Source organism: Alosa pseudoharengus, unplaced genomic scaffold, assembly GCF_046254945.1.
Source record: "Alosa pseudoharengus isolate Yale_2024_CS ecotype anadromous, Long Island Sound unplaced genomic scaffold, YU_APseudo_1.1 YU_APseudo_1.1_scf_4, whole genome shotgun sequence".
Lineage (NCBI taxonomy): Eukaryota > Metazoa > Chordata > Actinopteri > Clupeiformes > Clupeidae > Alosa > Alosa pseudoharengus.
Window position 1 is genome coordinate 21,469,302 of NW_027468774.1, and position 25,693 is coordinate 21,494,994.

General features: G+C 41.8%; 3 protein-coding genes across 4 annotated transcripts; 2 read left to right on the top strand and 1 right to left on the bottom strand.

The window, feature by feature from the left end:
- The first annotated feature begins 560 nt into the window (after nucleotides 1-560).
- Nucleotides 561-14,169, top strand: tlcd4b (TLC domain containing 4b). 2 transcript variants are annotated; one of them, XM_076265280.1, is made up of 7 exons: nucleotides 562-1,450; nucleotides 4,281-4,439; nucleotides 5,869-5,958; nucleotides 9,739-9,797; nucleotides 9,898-9,992; nucleotides 10,234-10,307; nucleotides 10,519-14,169. In XM_076265280.1, exons 2-7 carry the CDS (start codon nucleotides 4,294-4,296, stop codon nucleotides 10,859-10,861), a joined length of 807 nt encoding a protein of 268 aa, XP_076121395.1. In that variant the 5' UTR covers nucleotides 562-1,450; nucleotides 4,281-4,293; the 3' UTR covers nucleotides 10,862-14,169. The 2 variants fall into 2 exon arrangements, with proteins under 2 accessions (XP_076121396.1, XP_076121395.1); XM_076265281.1 differs by having other exon boundaries at nucleotides 561-4,439.
- A 3,444-nt stretch (nucleotides 14,170-17,613) lies between these two features.
- Nucleotides 17,614-23,139, top strand: cnn1b (calponin 1, basic, smooth muscle, b). The gene is made up of 7 exons (XM_076265282.1): nucleotides 17,614-17,826; nucleotides 19,920-20,041; nucleotides 20,280-20,346; nucleotides 20,803-20,940; nucleotides 21,213-21,329; nucleotides 21,437-21,583; nucleotides 21,719-23,139. Exons 1-7 carry the CDS (start codon nucleotides 17,767-17,769, stop codon nucleotides 21,950-21,952), a joined length of 885 nt encoding a protein of 294 aa, XP_076121397.1. The 5' UTR covers nucleotides 17,614-17,766; the 3' UTR covers nucleotides 21,953-23,139.
- Nucleotides 23,140-23,624: 485 nt separating this feature from the next.
- elof1 (elongation factor 1) lies at nucleotides 23,625-25,681 on the bottom strand. The gene is made up of 4 exons (XM_076265283.1): nucleotides 25,574-25,681; nucleotides 24,891-25,025; nucleotides 24,721-24,791; nucleotides 23,625-24,260 (listed from the first exon to the last, which is right to left on the bottom strand). Exons 2-4 carry the CDS (start codon nucleotides 25,004-25,006, stop codon nucleotides 24,196-24,198), a joined length of 252 nt encoding a protein of 83 aa, XP_076121398.1. The 5' UTR covers nucleotides 25,007-25,025; nucleotides 25,574-25,681; the 3' UTR covers nucleotides 23,625-24,195.
- Nucleotides 25,682-25,693: the final 12 nt, after the last annotated feature.

Genomic DNA, 25,693 nt, shown 5'->3' on the forward strand with positions numbered 1-25,693 from the left:
TTACACTCTAGGAATCACATAGGCTACTACAACATAGGCTACTGTAGCCTATCATACACGATCAAATTCATGACTACAGAGGTTTATTTTTTAGCATGGGTTTCCTCCGTAAAAGAGACCTGCATGTAACTTCACAGCATGCGGTTAAAATCCTTAAATTCATGGACGTGTTTTGGCTTTATTTATTTGTTTGCAAAAAAACGTCACTCTTAACAGCCGCCAGTCTTTGAGAAGACGTGAAATATCCACTGGAATTTTGTTTCTTTCTATTACACCTGCCAGGGAATCCGTGTTATGTGGCTAAGCTGCTGCCTAGCAGGTAAAACACGTTTAAATGGATATATTTATTTTTATTAGCTAGAAATGATGCCACATGTCTACATTCAATGCTATTTGTGCCACTTCAAAAGTTTGTTTAGATCCAGTGATTCTGACGTCATGGAAACGCTACGTCACACTTCGGGACTCTATTGTTGCAGCAGACGCAACGCGAACAGAACGCTTTAGTTACGCGCCTGGTGTAGCTCATAAGGTAGCATGCTTTAAGGATCAAGTGAAGTGGACTTTCATCTTTATTTAAATGCTGTCTTTAAAAGGCTTTTGAGAATCAATGCAGCATTGTTCTCGGAACTGCGTTATGTCTTAAGGATACGTTTCTTAGCCTAGCCTACTTTAGGTCTTAAATTCAGCATCTGTTATCTTTGGATGCTAAATGGATCATATGAGTGCTCTTCCTGATTCACATTGTAATTTAGCCTATATGGCTTTTTTCATTCCGTCGCCTAAACCTAACCTCGTTATTTAACAAACCGCGATTTCAGGTCTGACTAGTTGCACAACATAATGGAATGTTGACGAGCCTGGATCATTTCATCCACAAAGAAGTCAGCATGATCACATTTTGTCGAAGAGAGTGGTCCAATTATCTTTACAACAACAATTCGAGATTATTTTAAACAAAATTATCAAGTGTTTATAGATTGCTCATTGTGGGCCTCAGCTCTGTTCCTATTCTTTTGCTTGCTTGCCCATACATAACGGACTGTTCTACTTCACACTTCGGCCTTTTTGTTGGAAGAAGGTGTGGCTTAAAGGAGGGGTGTGCGTCTGAGGCGTGGCGATTAGCCTGGTTGTTAGCGTCACTGGTTAGTGGAAGCTGTCAATACCCAAATAAAACGGGTTAGAAATTCCATACAGTATGGTTTTCGAACTGATTTAAATCTGCTAACTCGGAGTAAGTCACCATCATTTTACTGGAAGTCAATTAACAACCTCCTTATGGTTTTTTCAACGTAACAGAGCCAAACATAGTGTAGTCCCTGTAAAGTCTGCTAGTGGGTTGCTGCTTGTTAGCATACTTGCTAGCGAAGTTCATAAAGTAACTGAAGAAGAAGACGGCAGCAGAACAGAGGCAAGAGCTGCTCACAGTGACTTATGCGACTGCTATTAGGTAAGCAACAATCATCTGCCTCTCCAGTACAATGTTTTGCGGTATTCGAATGGAAGCAAGTAACGTTAACCGCTAGCCTTTGTGATTACCATAACCACTGTTATGAATCTTGTGACTGCAATATGACTGTGTGGCTGTATATTGAGAAGTAGCGTTGGCACTTTGTGAGGTTAGTTTGGTCGCTGACGTCCTCACAATAGGCACGGAAACCTATCTCTTACACAGTCTTCTGCGACTCGTATAGTGAGCATACGTTATTGTAACCATGAGCCCTAGAGCAAAAAGACTTGGATTTCACCAAACTGGCTGTCGAAAACCGTCTGCATTATCACGCGCTCCCGAAAACAAGGGAGGCCAACCACTCTATGTGCAGCAGTAGGCTACTAACGTTGCCATTGGTCTGGTCCCTGCCCTCGTATTGTTGTAAGACTTGGATCCTGACCTCCCTGTTGTGACTACGTTTTCTACATTTATATAAGGGTCTTAACGTTACCTTTTGTCATGTGGTCCCCTGTTTTCAGATTGATTTCGATTTATCCGAATACAACAAGCAAGAATCTGTAATGTTATTGTCATGATATAACATGTTAGAAGTGTCTCAAAATGATAACAGTCTGTGCTTTGCAGGAAAGCAGGAATAATGCTAGTTCTAATACCCAAAGGACTGTCATTATGGGGAATGAGTAAGCAACTTTAAATTAGAGAAACCGTCAGCCTTCAACTGTTATGTAAATTTTGGAACGGGGTCTAACTTATGGCATGCCACGCATGAATCCTGGGTCATAGCTAGCTGACTGCACACGAAGAACAGCCCGTCTTGAGGAAGCACTCTGAAACTTTCGAAATTGCCGTCTTCAGCAAATAAAAATCAGCACGAGTTACATGGTTTTTTCATTGTGTAGGCTATGCTATGTTTATAGTGTCATTTTAAGAGATTATGCCAGTGAAGTGGAATTATATGGTTTTAATACTGCAGCCTGCCTACAAGTAGGTCAATGGAACTGTCAAGATGCGTCCAATTCCTGAAATTCCTCCAGCGCGGAACTGCCTATCTAAATTTGGGATTAGAAATGGATAGTGTCAGAATGGAGGCGTTGTATCACTCTCTGGAGATAACAATTTGGCTACAAAGATGACTTTGAATAATCGGCTAATGTTACATAGCCATATGATCTGGTGAAGGAGACAAGTTTGCTCCAAAATCATGAAAAGGTTGGCTGCTGAGATTTTGTACTTATGGTAATGGTTCTCTAATGGTAGCTTGGAAGCAGTATGTAGTCATGACAGAGGGGTTTAAGGGGTATAAATAGCTGTACTGTATAGTTTGTTACTCTGGGACAAAGGTTACACTGAAATGATTAGAGGAAGAATGACATTGCTTTGTCTCCACTGCCAGTCATTTAATCGGTGATCCCCTCTTTAATCAATTGTGCCATTGTTTCACACAGTTAGTCCTTAGCTAAATAAAGATTTTGAAATCCAGTGTAAGGAGAACAGGCTGTTGCTCCATAGGTATGCTAAGCCAGTATTGCGCAGCCTGAGTCGACGTAGACCCCTAGTCAGGACCCCAAGACAAGTCTGAAAGTGGACACAAGTCTCCATGGCCAGTGTTTTGAAATGTGACACAGGAAGCATACCCCAGCAGGGGTGACTCAGAATCCCTCCTGAACCTGAGTCATGTACAACAACATGGAAGATGGCAGCTTCTTGGTCAGTGAGGTATGGAAGCTGATTTTGCTGACATGACAGAATGCAGCCACAGTTGGTTTTGATGTCTCAAACATCACCTCTTATATTCAGCAGTCATTTTCACTCTGGTGGTAGGAATGCTGTTGTTGTTATTTTTGTTGTGGTGGTGGACTGGTGGTGGTGTTCTTGTTGTTACTGTAAAGGCATGGGGGTATAACACAACTCAGGCCTGCGTGTCATTGCCACACCAGGGGAGAGCATGTGGTCGAGCATTTACCCCTTTGTCATGAGGTGGCAAAAATACACACTATACTGTTGCACACGCACTCTTCAGACAAACAACAGCACATCCCGAACACTTCCCATATATCTGTCCATAACTAATTATTTCTCCCTCTCGCTCTCTCTCACACCCACTCACAAACTGGCCTCGAGTCCCTCTCGCCTTTTCTGCCATCCTTCTCTCTTTCTACTGCTGCTGTATTGCACAGCCTCTCACTCACTCACCAAATCCCCCCCCCCCCCCATAATTACAGACCCTTTTTTGATTTAGGCAAGAAATACTGTGTAATCCTCTTTCCAACTATTTTCTGTGAATGCTTCTCTTCCTTTCATGGCTTTTCTACACCCAAGTCCCTAAACCCAGAAAAACAACACTGGCTTTTCTTTCGTTGCTCTGAGATTAATGCTGTGGCTCACTTCTGCTGTATCATAATACAATATTCCTTTACCTGAGGTGAAGAACTACACACATTTTTAAAGAGTCTACACACAGTAGCTTAGTTTTGGGTTGCACTGGAGAAAGTGTTACAGTAAGGAATACAGAAGGTCTATGGCACCTCTCCTGTCCATGGAGAAGCCTTAGGTGTTGCTAAGATTCTGTGTTTCTTGTAGTACCCTGTCTGTAGTGTAGGTAATCTGTATACACACTAAATATTGCTCCATGTGCACTGTAATGAATCTGAGATCTCGACCATGCCCTGTGTTTGCTTTGTATGTCGTGCCACTGCCACAATGATAACTCACGTCCCTCTCCCTCTCTCTCTCTCTCTCTCTCTGTCTATCCCACTTTCTCTCTCTCTCTCCCTTGCTCATACACTTGCCGTGGCTGTCACTCTTGCTCACTTTTTCTGTCCCCTAGTGTCGGGTGAGAGATGGAGATGAGAGAGTTAACGGTGATGGCTGGGAGCTTTGTGGGCTTCCAGCTGCTGTACTCCGTGGTGAGTCCTCTCCTCTCATCGGTGCTCACCAAAGGCTACGGCCGACTCCCACCCACCAAACTCAACGAGTGGAACTCCAGGTAAAACACTGCACTGGTCCAGCTCCTAACAAAACACACACACATACCAACACAGGGTATGTAATCCATCCAATCCATCCATATGAAATCCACATTTAACTCCAACCCTCCAGATTAACCCATTTACGCTGGATGCTGCATGACGCAACATTGACCCTCCCGCTGGATGCTGCGTAGCGCAACATTGACCCTCCCGCTGGATGCTGCGTAGCGCAGCATGCTTTTTATTTCATGTTTCTAGGTGCTACAGAGGCTTATATAAAATTTTGGTGGACGTTGACAATTTTTAGTATGTTTTCAGAAAACCCTCAGGAAATAAGGTTATTTAGTCTAGAATGCCATAGGATTCTATAGGCGTTTTTAGCAGGCATTTTAGGAGTAAATGGGTTAATCCACTACTATTTTGGGTCTTGCACTGCGTACTCTGTAGGCCCTCCAGAGTTGTCGAATAATTTTGATGAGCTTTGGCTCAAGGGTCATTGCTCTGGTGTTGCGAAACGATCCCCACTAGTACAGTCCATCCCATATCTGCCCAGTGACATCAGTGCTCTTGACTTCTAGTAACCCTCTCCACCTCACTCTCCTGCACAGCTATTTGCACAGATAATCAGGGTCTATCTTCAAAGTGGGTGAAAGTGGCCTTCACTGGTAAGTGATGGACTGTGACTGAAGTCTGTGTGTGCAAACCTGCCATGCACCTGTTATGTAACAGCTATGTGAACCGCTACTGCTAAGTTGGAAATGGCTTCTGCAGATGTTGGCCGATTCAAAACTCTAATCTGATATAGCTGGCAAGCTATGCCAGCTAGATTAAGTGTTGACTTTTGGCAGTTTGATCAGGTTGATGTCATCAACACCTGGTTTGTTTATTTTATGTTAAGTAAAGCTACTGTAACCTTGTCTCTCCAAATAGTACAGCAATCTTCATAAGCTACATAAATAATATGGGCATTGCTGATGCCTACCCATAATCTGATACACATGTATAATGTGGTGGAAACTGTAAAGTTAGCAGAAGGTAGTGTTGCTGTTAGGTGCTAGGCTGTCTGCCAAGTAAGAGATTGTGGCGTATGTGTGAGTGTGTGTCTGACAGACACAGATCATTTGAGGCCATACTTCTGCTTCTGATGATAAAGTGTTTGAAAGGTTCAACTTCCTTAGACAGACTACCATGACTCAAATTCATATGCAGCAAGACATGCCCTCCCTAGTTAATCCTTTGCATTTAGTCAAGCAGAGTAGCAATGTGGAATTCTGTGATTTGATAGCAATGAACAACACCAATGCAAATGCATCAGTTCCTGTTGTTTACTAATGTCAGACGATTCACTACCCCCTTCTCTCTCTCTCTCACTCACACACACACACAGACACAGATGGCAAGCACTGGCACAAGAATTGATGGACCTCTTTCTGTTTTTGTCCTCAGGACGGTGTCCACAGTCCATGCCCTTATTGTGGGTCTGTTCTGCCTCTATATCCTGCGGTATGATGATGCTGTTAACGCAGACCCCGTTTGGTAAGAACCCTGCATCCCACATCTCAAATCTCTTTTTCCAAGAGAAGTCCTTTCCTGTGCAAGTCACCATGATGTCTCCACATCCTTCAGCCTGAAATGCCTTGTCTCATTGGGAACATTTTGAGGATTTCCCTTTTCAATGTTTCTTGTCTGTCTTTTTTTCTCTCTTTTTTTTTGACTGCTGCCTTTCCAATCTGCATCTCTGATTCCTGCACAAAAAGACTGGTAACTCACTCCCTCCCTCATGTCTTTTTCCCTGTTCTTTCTCCCTCCCTCCCTCCATTCTCCTCATCCTTTCATTTTTCCAGAGCTCTTGACTAGCATGTGCTTAGTGAGAAGCCAGTCAATATATCTTTTTGTCCCCTACTCTCCAGTCTCATTGGCCTTCTTTAGTGGTCAAGGCTGCTCTGTCATCTTCTTACTTTTTGTCTGTCTTCGTATCTGTCCCTTTCTCCCTTTCTCTCTCTCTCTTTCTTTCTTTCTTTCTTTCTTTCTTTCTTTCTTTCTCTCTCTCCCTCTCCCTGTCTGTCGGTGTATTAGACTCCCTGTCTCCCTATGTTTCTTTTCCTCTCTCACCCTCTGATCAGATAGGGCTTGGTTCTGCCAACAAGGCCGCTTTTCATTGGAAACAGTCACCCAGTCTCTAGGGAAACACACACACACACACTCACTCTATCTCTCACTTGCACACACATTCTATCTCTTTCCTCACACACGCACACACACACACAAATGTGCACACACAGGCACATTCTCACTGGCACACTCACACTCCCAGCTCCCCACATCTGATCAGTTCCTCAGAGCCATTGTCCCTCTGTCTCCCTGGGCCAGTGTTGCTGATGAAGCGAGAAGGGGAGTGAAAGAAGGAAAGATGGAGGCAGCGTCAGGGGGTGGAGGGATTGAGGGCACCGGTGCTGGTGGGGGGGTCTACTCCCTTTCTCTTTTAAATTCTCCCCCCTCCTCCTCCATGTCCACCAGGCTTGTCTAGCAGCAGCCTTTGTCAGCTGCCCTTACTTGCCTTTTCTCTTTTCTGTCTCGGAGTCTCTAGTCCCCCCTCTCGTTCACTCCTCACAGGCTGTTCTCACTGTCTGTCTGTTGTATTGTCTGTTTGTCTGTGCTCGTCCGTCTGTCTCCCATTGCCATACGTGTTACTCATTCTCATTCAGCCACAATTAGGGCGAAACAAACTAGAAATGTGCAACATGAAATAATTCGGTGGACAGAACAAATTATATCCTATGCAAATAATTTACAAAAGTAATTTGTTTTGTATTTATAACTTCTCACATGCTGCATTCAACTTCATTCATTCAACTGGACTGCTCAAAATTACCACACAGTCACACATTCTGTCTCTCAATGTTTGTGCTGTGTTTTCTGTGCTATTTCTTTCACATTGTTTGTCCCACCTCCTCTTTCTCTTTCTGTTCCCTTCATTAGCAGAACTGCTACTCTTCCGTGTTTCTTCAGGAGCAGCTAGCTTAGAGTTTTCTTTTCCCTGCTATAGTTTTCTACTCTGAAACTAGGGCTGCACAATTATCGCATCGCCAATCGCAATATGAGCCAACGCAATTATCTAATCGCAAAAGCTAATTTAATTTAAAGCTCCGTTCATTTTTTTTTTTTTATTAATGTCATCCTCCTTTATTAGTGCCCCCCCTGAGCGGTGAGCTTCACAGTCAATCAGGAGTGCTGATTTCCACGCATAGGGCACGCTCACCAATCAGGAGCGGCACAACTTGGAGACATTTGGAATATTGAACTCAATTCATCGACATTCAGAAATCATATCGTATCAAATCACAATCGCAATATCAGTAAAAAAAATCACAATTAGATAATTTCCCCAAATCACAGCCCTAACTACAATACTAATGTTTTGGTTTTTTTTCCCCCCAATCTGACAGCAATGCCATATCAACAATACTGTAGCCACATGATCACTCATCGGTGCATGTTTTTCCAGTGGTCCTTTGCCCTCCTGTAATCTCACATGTTTCAACCGATTCACGATGGTTCAACTGCAGTCTGAAGTAACCAGATTTTTATCTTGAAGTTTATCTTGAGCAGGCCATATGAGGTTTTAACAAGATTAAAAGACACTCATGCATCACTCTGAGATTTTGTAAAGGTCTTATCTCAGTTGGGTGTGTCAAACTTCAGTGTGTGCATGTGTTCTAGAAAGTATTTGGTAATAGTGATCTCTGCACCCACAGCCAATGTGAAATAGATTTACGGTCATCGTTTCTATTTTTTAGTATTCGGGTGGAATTCAGGGTGTTGACGGCAGGGCGTAGGGCCCTAATAATATCAGGATCTGAGATTTCCTCCCCCATTTGGAACTGAGCTGCACAAACCGATTATATCCGGGTAGCTATTTCCCTACACTAATAAAAGCCATGTCCGCAGTCCTAATAATATGATCTGCATGGGTGCTAATTTGATTCAGTTCTGGCTCCCCAAAGGCTTCGAGTTTCAGCACTAACAGAAACCGTTCTACTGACTGAACTGGTAGATAGGTAAGCAGATGGGTGTTGGTACAGTATGTCCATCAGGTCAGCTGAGTTTCTCAGTAGACAAAGTTCATGTTGGAAAGGTTGCAAAATGTCAACACTGTATCATGTTTTTGTGTGTGTATGAGGACAACACATTTTATCTGAAGCAGGTGTGTGCTTGTGTGCACACTTGTGCATTACAATGACCCCAGCTGTAGAGCAGCTTGTGTTTTTGTTTGAAGGTGTATCGCGCCTATGAGGGATGCTGAGGGTGCACGTCAGAGTGCAAGAGTGCATTGAGGTGCAGCGTTTCACTTGGCCCTGGTTTAGACACACTCCCCCGATGCAGCGCCACTGGACACCTGTGACCGGGTCGCTATCCGTTACAGGATCACTTTACCACATCCAAAAGGGTCACACATGCACGAGGACACTGTCCCATACACACCTGTACACACACACAGACACATCTACACAAAACATGCTAAAGGAGACAGCGGCTCGTGCTGCACGTGTTCAGGTGGTTTTGTAATTCATACAGTGCACCTTGAGGTCTATAGGTGAACAATTCGATTTGATGAGTTCCCTTGCCATTCCTGTCCCATCTGTAGCATATAGTTCCATACATCAGAATCCCTTGTATGGTCTGTTAGACTTAAACAGACATCCTTTCCCCCTACATCCGCTTGTATAGTTAGCCTCCTTCTGCTCTGTTTATCATGGCATGTTATAGCTAGAGAATCAAGCTCATGGTTTGATTTCCATTTGAACGGTCTGCTTTGGGGTAAAATACCAGTTTTAACCATTCCAGATAATCTAGTTCAGCAGTCAGCCTACAGCCTCTCCCATGTGATGGGAATGAAAACAGGATTAGCCTGTGCTGCATCCTGGTCACAGTAGCTAATGGCAAACAAGGAGAGCAGCTACCTCACTTGGTACAAAGGAACAATACCCTCAAACCAAACACGCTCTCTACACCCTGCCCACACAAAGGTGTTGTCAATAAACTGCGTCATTCAAACAATGTGTCTGGATAGCTGGTAAATAGGCATGGTATGAAAAATGTCACATGGGTGCATTGTAGGCGTGGTATGAAAAATGTCTCGAGACGGTGGCATCCCTGCTGAGACAATACCTTGACTATAGTGAACTTTGTTTATTCTTAAGTATAAAACGCCTCTTTAGTTATATGGGGCTAGGTTCCCGTGCAGGCATGTAATGTCACAAATTATATTTCATGAACGTAATGGGTTTTGTTGGTTTGTTTTTAATCACCTTGTAGGGGAGACCCCAATCTGGTCAAACTTAATGTGGCCATAACATGTGGCTACCTACTCTACGGTGAGACTGAACCCTTCTCTGTGTCTATCTTTAATCATTTTAAAATGTTAAAGACAAGGGGCTGATGTTTTGTGTACTCCTGGTTTCGCTCTTCCTCCAGACCTTGTGCTGCTGGCCTGTAACTGGAGCATTATGGGAGACAGCTTTTTCGTCTGCCACCACTTGGCGGCACTCTATGCATATGGCTTTGTCCTGGTAAGTCCTGTTCATGTAGAGAACTGTAATGTTGTTGAATGCTCTTTCATTTGGAGTAAATGGATTTTCAGTGGATATGGTTATGCAATGATATTAATGAATTGTATGTTTTGCAAGAAATATTCGTTTTTTTGTTATGTCAGCTTAATCTATTATTGCAACAACTCGGTGTGTAGGAGGATGTGGTTTCTGTTTGTTCCTTTATCTATTTTACCGATGCTTCTTTCTCTTCCTTTTGCAGTCTCGTGGTGTGCTGCCATATTTTGCCAACTTCCGTCTCATTTCAGAGCTGTCCACCCCATTTGTTAATCAGAGGTATGCATGACACCAGTTGTATTAACCATTATCTGAAGTATAGATTAATCTCAAGCAGTTTGATGTCTAGATTATACCAATGCATACATGAGGGAAATAACATTTCTCTGTTGCATAATAGATAGACAATTCTTTATCTTAACACCTAGCTTTCTTATTTGTTCCTTTTCTTTTCTGTGTGTGTGTGTGTGTGTGCGTTACCTCCATGCAGATGGTTCTACGAGATTCTCCACTACCCACGCTCCGACAGGCTGGTGGTGGCCAACGGCGTGGCGATGACGGTGGTGTTCTTCCTGGTGCGCATCGCCGTCATGCCCTCCTACTGGGAGAGCGTCTTCGCCACGTTCGGCACACCGGCCTTCGAACGGCTGGGCCTGGCTGCCCAGGTGGCCTGGATCACCTCCTGCATCTGCCTGGACGTGCTCAACACCGTCTGGATGTACAAGATCACCCGCGGCTGCTACCGCGTGCTGACCGGCGCTCGGAAGAGCAAGGCCAAGGCCAGCAATGGGGATGGGGGCAAGCAGGCCCACATGAACAACCACACAGACTAAAAAACCTGACTAATGGGGGGGTGAGTGAGTGCTTTGGGCGGACCAGGTCGAACTGGTCCAGAGGAGAGAGAGGTGATGAAGAGGACCTGCACAAAGTTTTTCTTTGCATCAAACAGTTCCAGTGATTATCAGAGATTATCACAGCTGCCACATGGAAGCACATCTCGGACTTCTTGTCGTTGAGTAGTGTTTGACTAGCATCAAGGTGTCAACGCCAACACCAGCTGGTGTTGAGGGTAGGAATACACACCAACAGATGATATTTCCTATGATCCAGTAGAGGTTTATTTTGAATCTTGTTAGAAAGTACATGTCATTTTAAAAAGCACAAATGTCTTTGTCCCCTTTGAAGCCTGAACTAAAGCCCAGTTCACCAACCCAAGTGCCTGCACTGCACGCAAGACAGAATTCCCAGCCTTAATCATGGTGATCACCACCACACATCTTCCTTCAACACCTGCTCGTCCCTCCACCTGTTCCTTTATGTAACCGTCATAACATCTTTCTGTTTACTCTACCATCTAAACCATACTGCAGTTTGGGGACGTCCGTCCACATAGACAGTCACTCACATACATAAACTTACACACACACCACTGTGCCTATTGATCTGGTAGTCTCCAAACGAACCTATCAGTGCCTGCTGCCGGGTCAGCAGTCAGAGTCAAGCCAAGGAAGATCACCAGCTCTCCTGAAGCCTTCTAAGGTTCCACCGTTGCCACCTGTCTTTACCTACCTAAATCCTGAACACACCAGGCGGGTGCGGCCTGACATGGATGTTCAGCCTCTCCGTGATGTGGCTGAAGGCTGGAATAGGTTCCACAGAGTTGGTCTCGATCTCCAGAATTCTCCCCTCAGTTTCCCTAAACACCCAATCAAAATCCCAGTTCTTTTTATTCACACTCAGCAGACATGATGAAGTGATCAAAACAGTGACTCGTCTTAACCCATGTAACACACTCACCACCATCCGCGCAAAAGGTTGAATCCATCCATTTCTGATGCCAGCACCGCACTACCTCTGACTCCATCCCATCTTACAAAACCAACCAACCAGAACACAAACCTCCGTCACAGTATTCCAAGCATTCTCCCAGACCAGAGTCCTGTGGTCCTGAGCTCCGATGCTTTGACTGGCCTCAGAGCAGTCTCATCTGGACCTCCCTTCCTGCTCTGAAAAGCACAAGCAAGACCAGCTCACCACATTCTCAGGCTCCTCTGGCCCATGGTCTCTAGGTGCATGTACCGTTTCCCTCCGCTGCAGAGGTTCTGCTTCTCAGCGGTATTTTAAGAGTATGTGTATGCGTACTCACGTTTTTTTCGGCGCTTTTGGGCTGTGTGTGTGTGTGTGTGTGTGTGTGTGTGTGAGAGAGAGGGAGTGTGTGTGAAAGAGAGATAGAGTGTGTTTGTGTGTGTGTGATTGATTGTGTGTTTGGAGTCTGTGCCTTTTTCAGCCACATGGTGCTTTTCACTTCCAAACTGAGAGGGTGTCCTCCTTACTCTGGTACAAATTGATGTCATGGATTCCAGGTTGAGCGTGCAACAGGGGGACGCAAGGACCCTGAGGGAGGGAGTGCCGTGTGGTGCCAGCAACTGACTCATTGGACTCAGCTGGACTCCTTTGCTGGCCTTCACAATCTAAATCCAGTCACAAACTACAGTACAGTACAGAAAGCACTGATTTTTGTTTGTTTGTTTGTTTATCCATGCAGATGGGTGTGAGTCGAGCAGGGCGTTAGAGGATGCCTGCTGTGGGAGGGGGCACCTCTATAGTCCTCTCAGAGGTCCGAATGTGGCATTTGAGGTATGCTGCTGCTCAAGATTGACATGTCTCCATATGTATCTCTCTTGTCGTGCACTATTTGGTTCTCTACTCCAGCCAAGTATTATACTGTATCGATGCCCCTCACCTGTCATTTTTGAGCCAGTATTTTGTTTTCTGTTTCATAACACATCAGGTCTAGCTCCAGTGAGTGTTGTACTTCTTGATGTAGGGCATATGTCTGGTTGTGGGTGGCTATTAAGATGACAAAGGTTAAGAAGGTTTTGTTCTTGTTTTCTTTTTGAAGAACAGCTATATAGCTGCACCTCTTCTCCCAAGCATGGTAGTGATTAAAGCTGTGAACTGATATGAGATGACTATAATTTGTAAACATCTCAGTGATGGGATGAGAGATTTGTAATATAGACAAAGATTGTTTGTGGTGGTTGTGGTGAGCTGCATGATTTTGGAGCTTGCTGTTAAGTCCTGAGAATTTGGTCTTTGTCTGCGGTACATTCTCTAAACTGGATTTGCACAAATGAGATGGTTCATGGTATGAGCTCCAACATGGTGTTTTGGAGCTGGTTAGAGAGTATCTGTCATGTTCATAAGGTTGCATCTTCCCATTTATTCTGAGTGAATAGAGACCTTTTTACAGTTACATGGAGAGAAAAAAAACACTAATTCTCAAACATTTTACTGGGATATTCGGCACTGTAACGATCGAAGCCCTCCATTTTATGTCACCTTGGATTTTATTGAGAAAAAAAAAGGATTTGAGGTGAATGAAATGGTTGAGGCCCTTATAATATATCTGTATTCTGTGATGCGAAGTGTTGAGCAATGAACGAAGATCATAACAAATTTAAGAGCACACATTGCTCAGACGATCAGATGAAATTCAGGTAGGCAAAGTGCTAATAAGTTTAGCATTATGATATTTTTGTGTAAAACTGCTCCTTAGCTTTAACACAGGAGTGGTGTATCAACAATACAATTATTTGTAGCTTTTCTGCAAGCAGAGAACGTCATTTTATGTCATGCAGTCTTAGATTGCACTGTGCTGTATCAGTGTTAAAAATATAATGTAAGTCAAATGAACGGCCCACTTTTTTCAACCGATCTGTCAGGCCGTCCTATCATTCAGACATCAGTAGAGACTATTGTAAAGGGCCAGAAGAGTAACTTGCTGTAGTAACTAGGCCTTAAAGAAGAGAATACCAGCAATAATAATAATTAATGATTAGAATGGTGAAGTCAATGTTGATGAAATTGACAATAGAGATAAACCAAATGTTGGAAATCTGTAGCTGAAATGACCTAGAAGTGCGGAATCTTCATTTGTTTTAATGCAATGCGGATGTTCTTTTTTTTCTGGCCGTTTTTAATGTGAAATGTATACTCTACACCAGTTTGTTGGTGTCCACTCTCACCACTCTGTGAAATAGACGTTTGTCTATGACCACTACTAATGATGTAAAGGTAGCGATCAGAGTTGGAGATCTACTTGAAAGTGTTGCTGTTCAATAAATTGGAGAACAGAGAAGTGTTTGATTAATTTGTCACGTGTAGCACTTACAGTCGATCTGGGTGTTAAAGGTCCCTTGTTATGAATAGGCTATTTACATTTACATCTCAGCATCTTTTTTGAGATTTCAATGATTTATCAATTCAACTCATACATTTATCCTTCACAAAGAACCAGAACTTTCTTCTACATTCGAAAGGTCCAGGACATTCCATTGATAATAGAACACGGCACCAAACTCCAGACCTTTCGGCCCTTGGCTCTGAGGAGGAAATTTACACAACAGGTGTCTGTATTACATCAGATACAACAACAGACCCAAACGTAATGCTGACCATGGCTCTCATCAAAATATGGGTCTTAACCCTGCATTGCTACCTGATGCCAACTTACCCCCGGGTCTTAATAAAGGGAAGAGTGAATCTGAGCCACTGTGTGGACTCCGATTGAAACAGCTCCCCTCCACACTCCGGTCAACAGGCTGGGTCGGCACAGCCTGGAGAGCTTTTACCAAACATGGTCACATAGTCTAGCAGAGACTCAATGAAATCTGCCCTTCTACACAGACTTTAGCAAACACCCCTACTCTCCAGGCCTATGATGTTGTCCCTGAACAAGTGCGGTAAATCAGGGATGTCTGCGTCATCTTGTACATGGCCGTATATTAACTGTCCATACTTTACAGTCCATACAGTCTCTAATAACATGAAGGCATTTGTTTATCTTCCTCTTCGAGAAGAATCTAGACTACTGTATTTACGCTAGGCTATGTCTTCTTGAAAAATTCTAGAACTGAGAAACTTTCATTTAATCTTTGTCCAGTTGAATTGGGTAACACATTGTAAGAAATAACATTACCCTAAACCCAATGAAGGTAGGCTACATTTTTTAAGTTGAATGTTTTCCCAGGCACCAGGAAAAATCAGCATTCCTGACTGCAAACAGCCATTTTAAAACTGTTAGTTTGAATGGTTTCCAAACCCTTTGAATTCTAGAGGGTTCTCTCTCAGACCATGTTCCTGCTTTGGAAACAGTTTAATATGTTGTAGTTTAGCATGAAGCTCTACTTATCATTGTCAAACGAACACCATGCACCATCCGGTGTGTGAATGTGCTGGATTTGTTTACACTTGTATTCAAAGTGAACTGCCGGTACTTGCACTTACACACATACACAGACAGACAGACCAATCATGACTCCCAGGGGCCAGCCTCCTGAATACTTCAAGGCAGGCTAGTACCATAAATAGCCAGGCAGACTGGACTGGTCTAAGGAGAGAAGAGGAGAGGACTGAAGGAAGCAGAGAGGAGGGGGGCAAGGTAAGGGTGGAGGGGGAAGGGGTTACTGTAGAAATGCCCTTGTGTTATGCTCCTGATGTCATCTGCCTACCCCTTTTTCTTGCCACACGGGAACACACACAGTCATGATACTGAGGCAACCACATGTGCTCTCAATTCTACTGAACAACATTCAAAAGAGGTCAAAATAGCAACCTTTTAAACACTTTAAGCTAATGTGTAGGCTATTTCTTTAAAAATATGCTTTGTGCAGCCATTGTGGTCCTATTTGTCCCATTGCGGTCCAAGATCTATAAATATTATTTCAAAAATGACTTGTCGATATTTTAACAAGTCAGTGTTCATTCATTACCTTTGTAGGCTACTATGCAGTCAATTTAAAAAATGAACGATGTTACAACCCGAAACCGATGCACAATCCTATCCATGATCGCTAAAAAATATTGAACCTAGGCTATGGTTCATGGAGAGTATGACTATCTGGGCTGAAACCCAGAAATAAATCGCTGCTTTCATCAATACCTTTACTTCACTGCCAAACAGACTTCCTGAGCGTCAAAATCCAACTCCTCGGTCTGCTTCCATCATGCCCAAATAAAGCGACAAAATTCCTCTCAGTGTGTAACCCTTCTCTTGTTATGTTTACAAGAACTTAGAAGCAGACTCAGCGGCCGTGCGCTTCTGTCCTTCGCTGTCTGGCACTCAAAAGAAACGGCGTAGGCTAATCCAGTAGGCTACCATGTCACTGTTGTCTGTACACTACATGCCATTGCGCTATCGGATTCAATGATTCCTGAAAAGATGCTTTTTTCTAGGCATCGAAAAAAGCTCTTCATTCCATTAGAGAGCTTAATTTCATGTTCTATTTTCATCAGCTTGAATGCCACTTTAAATAGCCTACATTTTAGTCTAAAATGAAAGATCTGTGGTATGTGAATTTCATATTCTGAATATGCAGCCTGTTAGGCCTATTTTCTTCTGATGAGTTGGGGCCGAGCACATTATCATCAAGTAGGCCAAATAATGTAGTCAAAATTAGGTTATAACTTTGTTATTAAGTTATGAACAACATGTGTTATAAACTAAACAACTCCAATTGTTATCATAATAACCTTTATATTTCACTCCTACATGGTTCAGTCTTATAGACTACTTTGTTATTCTATAAATTAGTTGAATATAATAACCTGTGTAAGTTTTCTTTAGGCCTATAGACTGTAGCCTGTTGCAGTATGCTATAATGTATTAAACACAGTTCATCAGAAGAAGAATATTATTTCTCAAAAAATTCGGGGTTGTCATTTATAGGAGCCCAAAATTATTTTCTTTCATAGGGCCCATTATTTCTAGCAGCGCCTCCTAGGCCTATTAGGCCTTTAGCCTACAGCATCCATAAGTCCTATGATCTATCACGTGTGTTTGATAAGGGGTGTAACATTCATTATTCACTTCAAGAACCCATTAGGCTAACTGTCCCTACCAAATTCAGCCACACAAGCAATCTCTGCCTTTCATTTCCTCAACATCTGTGAGCAGGGAAGCATCGCATCCGAGTGCAAAAGGAAAACCATTAATGCAATCATCCCAGGATGACGGCATAGAGGTACCTTCATGTGACCCATGGACCCACGCCAGAAACTGCTGTGAGATTCAGCTGCTCTGTGTCAACTGTCTGACAACAGTCTAGGCCTACTTTAATTTAATTGAATTCCCAGATACAGTGCATTGAGCTGTTTGTGCCAGGTTATGATGTTGATGTGATCTGTGCTGATAACCTATAGCATATAGGCTACTGATAATATAGCCACGCTGATTTTCTTCATTATCAATCACTGATGGCAATATCAATTTGTCATCAATATGACGTTTGTAGCATAAGATGGCATTTCTATTTTGGTCTACAGTAAATTATGGGCTTCCACTCAATCTGACCATTAAATGGCCAAACTGGACCTGATAAGCTGGAGCATAAATAGAAGGCAGGCATCCTTACAATAGTTGCAAGGTGGAAAAAATGACACCGAAAGAGTTTAATGCCATCTGGGTGACATCATTGCAAAAATGGGATAGCGTCGCGATTGGATGGTAGCCCTAGCCAATCACTGTGTACTCCCGACACGCACAGCTGGGAAGAGTTTAAAAAAGATTGAGAAAACTAGTGTGGAATGATCCAAGCCTATCGGAGAGGTAAAACGCGTAGCGGACAACACTTCCCAGCATCACTGCCAGATTGTTTTGGGTCAGGTTTTAAAGGCAGTGCCTTTTCCTGGCAAAGTTATCGTTATTGTCTTCTTCTGTCTGATCTGCGCAAACACCATGACAACACGTTTCAGAAGTGGACCAGCTTTTGGTTTCTCTGCTGAGGTCAAAAATAAGGTAAGTTAAGTAGACATTATTCCGGGCGTTTCGTGAGGTAGCATTAGCTATGCCCTGTGTCATGCAATGAAATGACACTTTCAGGTTCATGTAACATCCATCACCATTTTGCGTGTTTATGATGGGCGCATCAGATAAAATTATGATCACACACCCTCTGTGTTGTCACAGGTCATAGACCATAGCCTAAACTACAATTCATGATGTGCAGGTTAATATGAGACTAGATAAACGGTTATGCTAAAAATGAAGGCCTAAGTTTTATTGAGCAGTTGTCTGGAGACTTTCTGGTAATTAGCAATTGTACACAATTTTTCTCAGTGTCACTGTCTTGAGAACAACATGACATTTGTCACCCTTTAGCTGATGACCCAGGATGGTTGTTGAGATCGTCTTTAGATATGTCAAAGAAGTGGTAAGATCTAGAAATAAGACCACCTCAGTGCTGTCAAAATGACACCACCAGCCAACATCTCCACTTGCTCTTGCCTGCTTTCTCTCTTGTGACTGACAGGCCTGTGACAGATTGTTTAGTTATGTGTGATGGGATATGTCTATCAGTACTAAATCACCCCACTGCTGTGAGTGAGAGTGATGGGAAAGCTCTACGACATTATGTCTGTCAATTATATGCATTAGTCTGAAGGAGGTTCCATTGCTGAAAGGTCTTTTTTATTTTTTCTCCAGTCTCTCAAGTGGAACGAGGAGATTATCATGAATTAAAATTCCCACAGATTATTATCACACATTATTATCACACAACTGATCAATATCATTTCCTCACAAAGTTTTATGTACAAGCATTTTAAAGGGATTTGTGTAAATCCAGCACCAATCCAAGTTTATTTTTCTGTCAAAGGTAGACAAACACATGACTACAGATGTTGGTCACTGTATGTGAATTTCTAATATAAGCTGTGTTGAATAAACTACCCAGTGACCGAATAAATCTTACAACTTTTGTTCCCATATAAGGAATAGCTGTGCTGTCTTTAGAAAGGCCTGGAAGCACTCTTTTGTAAACGATGTGAAATTAAATGGACCATGGTGATGCATGTATTCTGGTCACAGAGATGATGAGACCATTGAGATTAAAAGAACATAAGGAAATGTAAGATTAAAAGGAATTTAGTTTTGCTTGTCATCATGTGTTTGACAAGCTAAAATGAATTGATGATTGCGTAATTACTTCAAATACCACAAGGTCATTCTCTATGTTTATTTATTACTGACCTTTCTCACTTTAAACTAGTTTTCAAACATTTCAAAAGTCCTGTCAATATCGTTGCACATTGTAATGGTAGAACTGAGTTATTGATGTCATTCACTTTGGGTCTGTCTTCCAAAAAATCACAATAATTTACAGATACTGTCCAATATTCTTTTTTTTTTTTTTGTAAAACAAATTCCTGGTAGTTCACAGAAAATCAGAACAACGACAACTGCAGCAAATTAAAGCCAAGATTCTTTGGCAAGATGGAGTTCTTGTCCATCTTAGCCTCTCATTATCAGGCCTGCTTTGGGGTTGCAGCCCTGTAAGCGACCAGTTTCTGCATGGCTCCGGAGAGCAGTGTGGAACTGACAACAGTGCGGCAGGAGAGCAGAGGGCTGTTTTTTCCCCAAGTTTGGTGTGCTGGACTGAGAGCCATGCAAGTCCCACGCTGCTTTTTGAAAGACCTGTTTTTGTTGGCATCTTCCGCCCTGACTCCAGGCCTCTGTTGGCAGTAGCATGGATTAAAAAGCAGAAACATTTTCAGAAAAATGAGGCGAGAGAGAGGCGAGTTGGAAAGGGAGATTGTGTGTGTGTGTGTGTGTGTGTATGTGGGGGTCGGTGTGTGTGTGTATGTCTGTCCTTTTTCTTTAGTCATTCTCATTCCTCTTTTTATTATACTGATCAGGCACTCAAAGGAAACTTTTGAAAAATGTTTGAAATATGCCGAGGAATGTCTTAGAGGCAAAATCTGATTCTTATTGATATGGCTATGCACTTTCAGTTGGTTCTGGAGCAGTCTTTGTGGCAATAATCCAGTATGCTTAATGCTCTCACTGACATCACCAACTCAAAACTGTGGTGTGTGACTTTTGACCTGCAGCTGGCCCTGAAGTATGATCACCAGAAGGAGGAGGAGCTTAGACTGTGGATTCATGAGGTGACTGGCCACCAACTTCCTGAAAAGTTCATGGATGGTTTGAAGGATGGTGTGCTCCTATGCAAGTGAGTACCTGTGCTCAATGACTGTAAGGGACAGTAGGAAAGTGGGATGATCGCTAGGATATAAAACCAGATGTTGAATACCGGATCTAAACTTTAATATAGGTTATTCTATCAACCAGTATGTTGTGGGTGGTCTGATCATATGTATATAAAAAGGTTATGGTACAGGACATGCAGCTGTCTGTTTTATGCTCGGCTGGGGCGGTGAACAGTTGTAGTTTCAACTTTCTCTCTCCAGGCTTATCAACATCCTGCAACCAGGCTCTGTGAAAAAGATCAACAGCCCAACGCAGAATTGGCACCAGGTGAGCTGTCTTTTGTTTGTGACTGATAGCATTGCTGTGGTGCTAATGGACAGTGAAGCATATATGCTCACAATAAGCCATTTCTTCTATTTTACAAATGTTCCAATTGGTCTAATGAAACCCAGTTGCTATGTGTTATTCATTCATTCATACACATTTGTCTACATTAATAGATTAAATATTTCCCAAATGTCTAAAATGACTAATTTCAAGATTAGTCTGTTTGCATGCTAATGATAATACACTTGAAAGTCTCTCATATATTACACATTATATGTATCCAGTGTATCCATATACTATAGAGCCAATACAATTAAAAAATACCCTTGAATGTAGATCTGTGTTTCTAACAAGAATACCCTTTATCTGTACTTGTAAGGGTGTCCTATTGAAGAAGAACATAAATCGAGCCAAGAACTTTTAACTTAATGTACCTCATTTCTTTATCCATTATAGCTGGAAAACATTGGTCACTTCATCCGTGCAATCACAGAGTATGGCCTCAAACCAGTTGACCTTTTTGAGGCCAATGACTTGTTTGAAAATGTTAATCATACTCAAGTCCAGAGCACACTCATCGCATTGGCTGGCATGGTGAGAAGTACTCCTTACATAAAGAACCCCTTTATGCCAAATTGTCTTACAAAAAATAAAATGTGAAAGTGGGCACTGTCTTAATGTGTGGCCTTGAATATTCCTTATACATTTGTTCAATGATTCTGCTTTTTTGCAATTCCCCATAAACAAAAGATCAGTTGTTAACACGTCTGAAATTGCAGACAAGACATGCACTTTTTTCCTATTTACTACTTTCCTTTGCACTACTTTTCTTATTTATTGAACTGTCACTGTGCCTCTTTACAAAGGCCCAGTCAAAAGGCTTCCACACCAAGTATGACGTTGGGGTGAAGTATTCAGAGAAACAGCAGCGGCACTTTGCACCCAACAAACTGAAGGAAGGACGCAATGTTATCGGACTGCAGGTCAGAGGAGACGGCCATTTTTGTTATCTACAGTAGACATTTGAGATTGTGTAGACATTTGTATTTCTGAGAGCAAAGAACATATTTTATGTTCACTGTTACACCAGATGGGCACCAACAAATTTGCTAGCCAGAAAGGCATGACTGCATATGGTACAAAGCGCCACCTGTATGACCCCAAGACTGGCATGGAACACCCAATGGACCAGTCTACCATCAGTCTCCAGATGGGAACCAACAAAGGTGCCAACCAGGTACCCACACTGATTATCTTTTAGCACGGCATGATCAGTGGTACTAGACCTGTGTAAATTTCTACCACTATGTATAAAAAAAACTTTGATATTGTATAACATGAAGGGTGTCTCTCCCTTTTTTTCTCTCCCAAGTCTGGTATGTCAGCTCCAGGAACCCCGAGACAGATTTTCGATAAGAAGCTGGATGTGGAGATGTGTGACACCTCCACTGTGTCACTGCAAATGGGCTCCAACAAAGGAGCTTCACAGACAGGCATGACCGTGTATGGGCTTCCCCGTCAAGTCTACGACAGCAAGTACTGCAACAACCCCGAGGAGTACATCAACAATGGAGAGGACATCGATGGCTACCAGTATTCTGACTAAAAGAGATGCCTTGTTGCAACTCATAATCCCCTACGTGCTTCTTTTTCCCAGCCTCAACATAAACTAGTGAGGCCAGAGGACTTAATTTTCCTTGTCCACATATATACCAAGATACATTTGGATTATGTTTCTTCCCTCAAAAATCACAAGAAAAACAGGAGCTGCACTTCAAAAGATTGCCATGCCCCAATTTAGAATGCTGAAAAGATGTTTACCATAAATTATGTTTTCTAGAGTATTTATCCTATATTTAATGTAATTAAAGTCACTTTTAAATATTATTTTGGTTACCATCCTAGCTCCTAAAAGGTCTGCAAAGTGTTTGGCTCTTTAACATAACCATGATTAGATCCTCACTGAAGCACATTGCTATAGGAGCTTTTAAATTGTTATAGAAGTATGGTGATGATGGATGGACTTATAAGCAGATAAAATCTCAAATGACATTGGATGCATTTGTGTAAATTTCTCATTTTGAGTGTGACAATCTCAGCGATCAGAAATAGATCAATTTCCAAGCCAAATATTTCTGAACTCTCCAGGCATCAACTGAGATTTCCATTTCCTTTGAATTAGTGCTTCTATTGGTAGGCACAAAGTGTATGTATTTTTACCCTATAGTTTTAAATAACTTTTTAAATACCATGTGAATCTCCCAGCTGAGCAAGGACGGTGTAAGCCAAGACTATTTTCTGAGTAAAATCTTTACCTGAGTAGGCCTAGTAAATTTGCTGTAATCATCTTTGTCCATATTTTTGAGGAATATTACACTTAGTCTGCCACCTAGTGTTTAGCTATGGAAGTGCATCATTTCCATCAGTATGTACATAATGTACTTGAAACACCCATGTTCTTTATTTTAACATGGGTAGATTGTGGCTTTTAGAATGTGAGTAAGCTACAGACATTATTACAAAACTGTACACAAAGTCTGTATTGCTTTGGTGTTCAGCCAATCGGAGCTAACTTTCCTGGCCTATTGCCTATGCACTGACAAAGTAGAGCTCACAAGGATTGAACAAGTGAAGGCTATCGTACTGCAACAGATTATTTCAAGTGCCATCAAAAAGATGACCCCAACCTAAAACTGATACACTGAGATGAACTTGGAAGGACTACAGAGATATTTGTAAATGTTCACTCCTTTGTTTATTTAAAAAAAAATACTGTAATAAAATGTGTTGAATCACTTCCCTGAACCCCCCCTCCCTCCCCAAGTCATCAATAAAAAACAAGCCTGCCAGTCCCACCACAGCAATGTTGGTCAAGTACTGTTTAATAACACTGAGTTTATACATAACTGTAATAACAAACTGTGTGCAATATTGACAACCACAGCAGTTTTCTTCAGTGCTCTAGTAAGGTGTTTCATTAATACCTAACTTGTGAGGTATCATCTAATATACTTAATCATGACTCTCCCATGACGGGCAACATCATGTTCAGCTGTCTGTCTTGTCTATATAACTTTATTTAACATGATTTAAGATTGTGTTATTAGAATTACAAAAAATTATGAAACCAAAAAGTTAATTTCTTGAGGACATTTATTGATCAAAAGTCCTCTTATAAAATGGTTTTAAAAAATCTAAGAAAGTAAAAGGTAGTTTAACAAACAGCAGTGACAGAAAAAGAAAAGGTAATAGGTACACTCAAATTACAGGTCTATAAATGTTGGTCAAGTACTGTTTAATAACACTGAGTTTATACATAACTGTAATAACAAACTGTGTGCAATATTGACAACCACAGCAGTTTTCTTCAGTGCTCTAGTAAGGTGTTTCATTAATACCTAACTTGTGAGGTATCATCTAATATACTTAATCATGACTCTCCCATGACGGGCAACATCATGTTCAGCTGTCTGTCTTGTCTATATAACTTTATTTAACATGATTTAAGATTGTGTTATTAGAATTACAAAAAATTATGAAACCAAAAAGTTAATTTCTTGAGGACATTTATTGATCAAAAGTCCTCTTATAAAATGGTTTTAAAAAATCTAAGAAAGTAAAAGGTAGTTTAACAAACAGCAGTGACAGAAAAAGAAAAGGTAATAGGTACACTCAAATTACAGGTCTATAAATCAGGTACAAAAGAAACGGATCAATATCCAACGTAATTTACAGTCTACTAAAACAGGACTACTTTGGTCACTTCAACTGATATTATAAGTAGTGGTTCAATTGACTCTGTAGACCTTGTTTAGCCTGTAATAATAATGAAAAATAACCAAAAAAATGCTACTGGTTGGCAGCTTCACAAGCATCTATCCAGTCACTGTAAACATCCACTGGTTCAGAGAGATCTGAGCCAAGAGAGTGAAGGGAAAATAGGGTGTCAGATGTTTTACATTCTACTGTAACTGAGAATAGAGAACAACATATACTTAAAGGCATCTACCCAAGCGTTACTTGATAGCTTTTACTGCTGTTAATGTCTTGATCCATACTACTGTATAAGCTTAGCTAGGGCTACCTTCCACACACCCAGGCACAATGGAATTTTGCGTTATGATGTAAATCACCTGCATCTGTGGTAAGATGCAAAGGGACCATGAGATCATGCTCTCCGGTACTGCTACAGTGACTATTGTGAATATTATGGGTGCCATGGAAAGGTTTCTGGTTAAAACGGTAGTATAGTGCTACCTTAACCTCAGTAAAACTTTTAGAACACCTATGCACAAGGTTCACGCTACCTCTTGGGTTCGTGCAGACAAATATCGACAAGCGATAATTGTTCTCACTTACAACTCAAAAGGATACAGGTTATAGGCGTTTGAAATTCCTCCAAACAAACGCTACAGGATATTATCCCTGTGTTTCGGCTGCGTTCCCTGCGAAAATAAATGATCATTTAGGCTAACCAACATGCACAACAGATCAGCCAACTCATAACGTGGAACATATCACAGCGAGAACTCCAGAACACTCACATTTTGACATCACATGACTTCTCGTGGTTACAAAAGGGACAGGTAAACTGAGTGTCTAGGTTTCCAGTAAGCTTCTTCTTTGGCGGCGGTTTGCGTTTAGATTTTCGGCGCCCCATGTTTGCCCAGAGCTTCCGGCTACAAGGTAACGATTAGAGCACATTTATACCCAAGAAACAGTGCAAAACATTTAAGCCATATATTAGGCCTAATTTAAACCTGAGCTAGCCATCTTAGCTGGCTAAAGGATGAATTAAGTTACAGATGGCTTGCTGGAGTTCACAAATGATTCGATTCGCCAGCACGAGTCTGCTAGCATCACATCGGCTGCAGCAGATGTGCAAGGATGTTTCGATAGCTATAGCTACCAGACAGTACCACAACAACAGTGTTGATTTCCACAGTATCGTTAAACAACATCAGTTAAATTAACATCAAAACACTTGCCTATACAATTGTGTGAGCTAATGTTAACGAAAGTTATCTCAGACAAACCCGCTAGCTAGTTTGATGGCTAGCACTAACGTTAACTGAATTCATACAGCTTGGCCAGCCGACATTGCTGCAAACTAATATGGCTGTTTGGTCAAAAAAGAAAAGTAATATCATAAATGCAGAAGAATAAAGTCATAATATTAGACACACTGTACGTTTTTGGATAAAAAATGTTGAGATCTTCTACCCACCTTAACTGAAAGGAAGCCTAATAATACAGCTCAATATCGTCAGTTTCTCTCTTCCTTTCCTAAGTCGAATGTATGGATGGAACACGATGCGTCAGTAAAAGTCCTACCTTTGTGCTGTCC